Source organism: Scleropages formosus, chromosome 5 (assembly GCF_900964775.1).
Source record: "Scleropages formosus chromosome 5, fSclFor1.1, whole genome shotgun sequence".
NCBI classification, from domain to species: domain Eukaryota; kingdom Metazoa; phylum Chordata; class Actinopteri; order Osteoglossiformes; family Osteoglossidae; genus Scleropages; species Scleropages formosus.
In genome coordinates, this window is record NC_041810.1 from 12156215 (window position 1) to 12159893 (window position 3679).

A 3679-nucleotide genomic window follows, 5' to 3' on the forward strand; every position below is an offset into this window, starting at 1 on the left:
TTCATTCCCACAGTCACTTCTCTTACCAGCTTGTCCAAGTCAGGCCCATAAAACTAAGACCCCTCACAAAAAAAATGAACTTAAAAAAAAAATGAAGTACAATGAATGAAGCTCTGTTGCACATAACTCCTTGCAGCATAAAAATCTACATTTCTACATGTTGCAGTTAAAATCAAACTAAAAGCTCAACAGCTCAGTGTAGTCTTTGGCCAAGATGCCACGACATCAAGAACAATGTTTTTTTATGTAATGACCAGTATTATACAATAATAAAGCACGTGTGTTTTTACTTTTTATTTACATGATATGAAACTTTACAAAACATATTCATTTCAAAATAATCTCATTACAGTTAAGACTAAGAGAGTCAATATAAAAGCCATTACAAACATTACATCCCTGTAGACATATAACCACGCAAACAGCGCACAGCTGGGGTAAAGCGGTGTTCGTCCCACGTTCCCAGACCCCATGCCACAACCGCGACCCCTTCCTTCTCCCGCTACTTGTCGGGCCCCAGTCTCGAGTAGAGACCGCTGGTGCCGCACAGGTCCTTGCTTTGCAGGTACGGCAGCTCGCGAATCATGCCGGAGAACGGGTAGTCCACGGGGGGTCGCAGGGGGAAGCCGGGCATGAGGCCGGGCGCCACGTACGGGGACACGAAACTGGCGAATCCCCCGCCGGGGCTCGAGTATGCCACCCTCAAAGGGCCGATGCCCAAGCGCGGAGCGAGGCCGTACACGCCGTCGCCGCAGCCGACGGAACCCGCAGGGGTCTGCAGCGGGGAGAAGGCCGACTTGGCGCCCATCGCACCCAACGCGCCCCCGGGAAACCCGAAGCCCGCGGTCCTCGGCAGGGGCGGAGTCTCGGCCGCGGGGGCGGGGACGCCGACGCCGTCCGGGCCGCACTTGTTCTCCTTGGCGCCCAGCATCACCTCGATGGCTTTCACGATGTCCCCACGGCAGCTCTGCACCACGGACTCCAGCGCGTCCCGGCGGTGCTGCGGAAAGATCTTCACCATGACGTCGGTCGGGTCCCGGGGACCCGACGGGGGCGCCGCGGCCGCCCCGCCTTCCGCTTTCGGGTACTCCTTCCGCCTCTCCGACTCGCTACCGGACTCGACCTCGGCCAGGGAGGACGGTGACCCCGGGCTGCCCGTGCGGTCGGACAGCCGGTCGGAGACGGGGGACTGAAGCTCGCCCTCTTTGTCGGAAGCCGTACCGAGCTCCGAGCACAGCGGCGCGGGAACGAACAGGGGACGCCCCACGAAACCGCTGTAAGGGCTGTACTTGGGCACTTTGTCTGCTGCAGAACGGTACAAAGAAAGAGAGCGGTTACAAACTTTCAAGGCTGAATACTGCATCATCGACACCACCACAGGAGTGAGCCGTAGCGTTAATAATAGCACATCTTATCATACTGCCGAGCCTGCGACCGGTGGACCGAGGGACCCATGTGGACCTTATCACACCAGCTTTTATTTAAAACATTTCAAAAGTCACTCACGTGAGGATAACTGTCTCCTCCAGCAGGGTTAGGAACCTCAAAAATATTCTCACTTCCTGTGAGGCTATACACACACACACACACACACACACACACACACACACACAGTCAAGTACCTACGGCTCGGAAATTTCACTATACTCTGACAATGTTAGGTACCCGGGAATGCAATCAGATCAGAACCGACAAATTTCCACATTACACAACAACGTCATCACTGACCATTACGCCACCTGCTGCCCGCCTCTAGGCTCTATCCATCTATCTGTTACAAAGATAACAGCTGTGTCTTTTACTGCTTCACGCTTGCCGTCTGCCTTCATCATGACTTCACCTTTTTTTTGCTCGACCGCTCCGAACGCCTCGTACTCCTCCGGTTTCCTCAGGGCGCACGTCGTCGCAGACTCCGACGCTCCGGAGGAGAGGAGCGCGCTCCCGCCGCCCGCCGCGCCTCCCGCGCCAGCCCCTCCGGCGTACACGAAGCGCAGCTCGCGCGCCTCGCTCTCCTCCTGCGCCTGCTGCCGGCGCAACGCTACCTGCGCGGCCATGACACGCTGGCGCTCCGCGATGAGAGTGCACTTGGCGCACGCGCAGTCCCGCCAGCGGCAAAAGCGCTTGTGGCCCTTGAGCGCGGACACGACGCCGTGGTTGCGGCAGCGCGCGCACTTGGGCGTGCGCGGGTACGCGCGGTCCAGGGTCGCGCCGCAGGGCGCCGCGCGCAGGAACAGAGGCACCTGTAGTCCGCCGAGCGCCAGCGGAGCGTGAGGGGCCAGCCCGAGCGCCCTGCCGCCGCTGCCGCCGCCGCCGCCGTCCTCCATCGGGTCCGCACTGTCCTCCCACCCTCTGACACAGACACACATAAACACGCAGAGCGAGGGTCACGTAGGCACTCGCGTTGGGTGACGCACAGACAGCCTCAGCGCCTCTCTGCTTTTAAAGCACCGCCCCCTCACCTCCCCTCCCCTCCCCTCCCGAAGGTAGCGTCGTCGTGAAAAAAAATGAACCCGTGGAAAAAAAGACGTTGCCCACAATCATGACTACGAATATACCACAATATAATGCAGAATTCACGTCCTCATTCTCCTTTCGGACCACCGCGACTCTGCAGCGACGCGACGCGCGGCTACTGACATGGACGAACCGACCGACGAATAAAAGTCATATTATTATTATTATTAACTAGCGACGCGGTCTTTTCCCAAACCGCCAACAGCGTCAACGGTCAAGCAGTCGGCAATTCAATGCAATTTCGATTAAACGAATTTCCGAACTCATTCACCCTGTCTGCAGTTACTAAGTTGTTGTTGTTGCTATTATTATGAGATTGAATATGGTAACTGCAATGAGATGATATAACAAAGTGCATTCCACTTTATTTCTTACATTTCCTGCAACATTACTTCTCTGAGAATTTGGATTTTGCATACAATTGAACAGTGCATTTATGTTACTATTAATGCGATATTTCCCTTGCTCTGTTGCATTTACTTCTTTTTGCCACCGTCACAATCATTCCTGGTGGGAGAGTGTAAAAGTACAGCAAAATACCACGAGAAGCAAACGGAACAGGTCACACACGTATTCCTTCGGCTGTATTGCTTTTGTCACAGCACCGTGGCGGCAGGTAACACGTCGATTAGAGCCGCTGCCTCGCATCCAAAGGGCCGAGGCCCGAATCCTGCCGCTTCGGTACCCTTGACCTATGCGCTTACCCTCAGCCGATAAGGTCATCCGGCACAAGTTTCGTTTTGGAAAACAAAACTACGGCCAAATGCAAAAATAATCAATGCTCTTCACGGCTAACTGACTAACGTCCGTGACACCTTCCATGCCGGTGTGACGCTGGCATCTTATGCGGCTCTATAACGCCCCTCTGAGGCCTCCTCAACTGTAGCGGAAAACAGGGATAGATGGCACCGTGTCCCGCAGTCCGTGGCCCACTGGAAGGCTCTCCTCAGGAACACTTTGCAAACACGCAGATCCCTTCTCGGGTCCTATCTTCGAGGCATGTCGCCGGTCCCGTTTCGAGAAGAGCCGCCCAACAGGCCTAGCCGGTTGCCAATCGCATAATCTCACAATTTGCCTTGTTTCAATAAGTCGCAAAATTTTCATGTTTTCACCTACAAAAAAACACTGCATGATTTTACACGTCATCAAATCCTTCAGTTCAAGT

At 54.8% G+C, this 3679-nt stretch overlaps 1 protein-coding gene across 2 annotated transcripts; it reads right to left on the reverse strand.

Annotated features, from left to right (window-relative positions):
- Positions 1-278: 278 nt before the first annotated feature.
- LOC114910593 (doublesex- and mab-3-related transcription factor A1-like) lies at positions 279-3142 on the reverse strand. Of its 2 annotated transcripts, XM_029252387.1 has the most exons (3): positions 2556-3142; positions 1841-2349; positions 279-1305 (listed from the first exon to the last, which is right to left on the reverse strand). In XM_029252387.1, exons 2-3 carry the CDS (start codon positions 2322-2324, stop codon positions 503-505), a joined length of 1287 nt encoding a protein of 428 aa, XP_029108220.1. In that variant the 5' UTR covers positions 2325-2349; positions 2556-3142; the 3' UTR covers positions 279-502. The 2 variants fall into 2 exon arrangements, with proteins under 2 accessions (XP_029108220.1, XP_029108219.1); XM_029252386.1 differs by lacking the exon at positions 2556-3142 and having other exon boundaries at positions 1841-2459.
- Positions 3143-3679: the final 537 nt, after the last annotated feature.

Coding starts and splice junctions, on each gene's coding strand:
- LOC114910593 (XM_029252386.1), bottom strand. CDS start 2,366: ATGTGTGTCTGTGTCAGAGGGTGGGAGGACAGTGCGGACCCGATGGAG. Junction 1,306..1,840: donor AGCGGTCGAGCAAAAAAAAG/GTGAAGTCATGA, acceptor ACCGTTCTGCAG/CAGACAAAGTGCCCAAGTAC.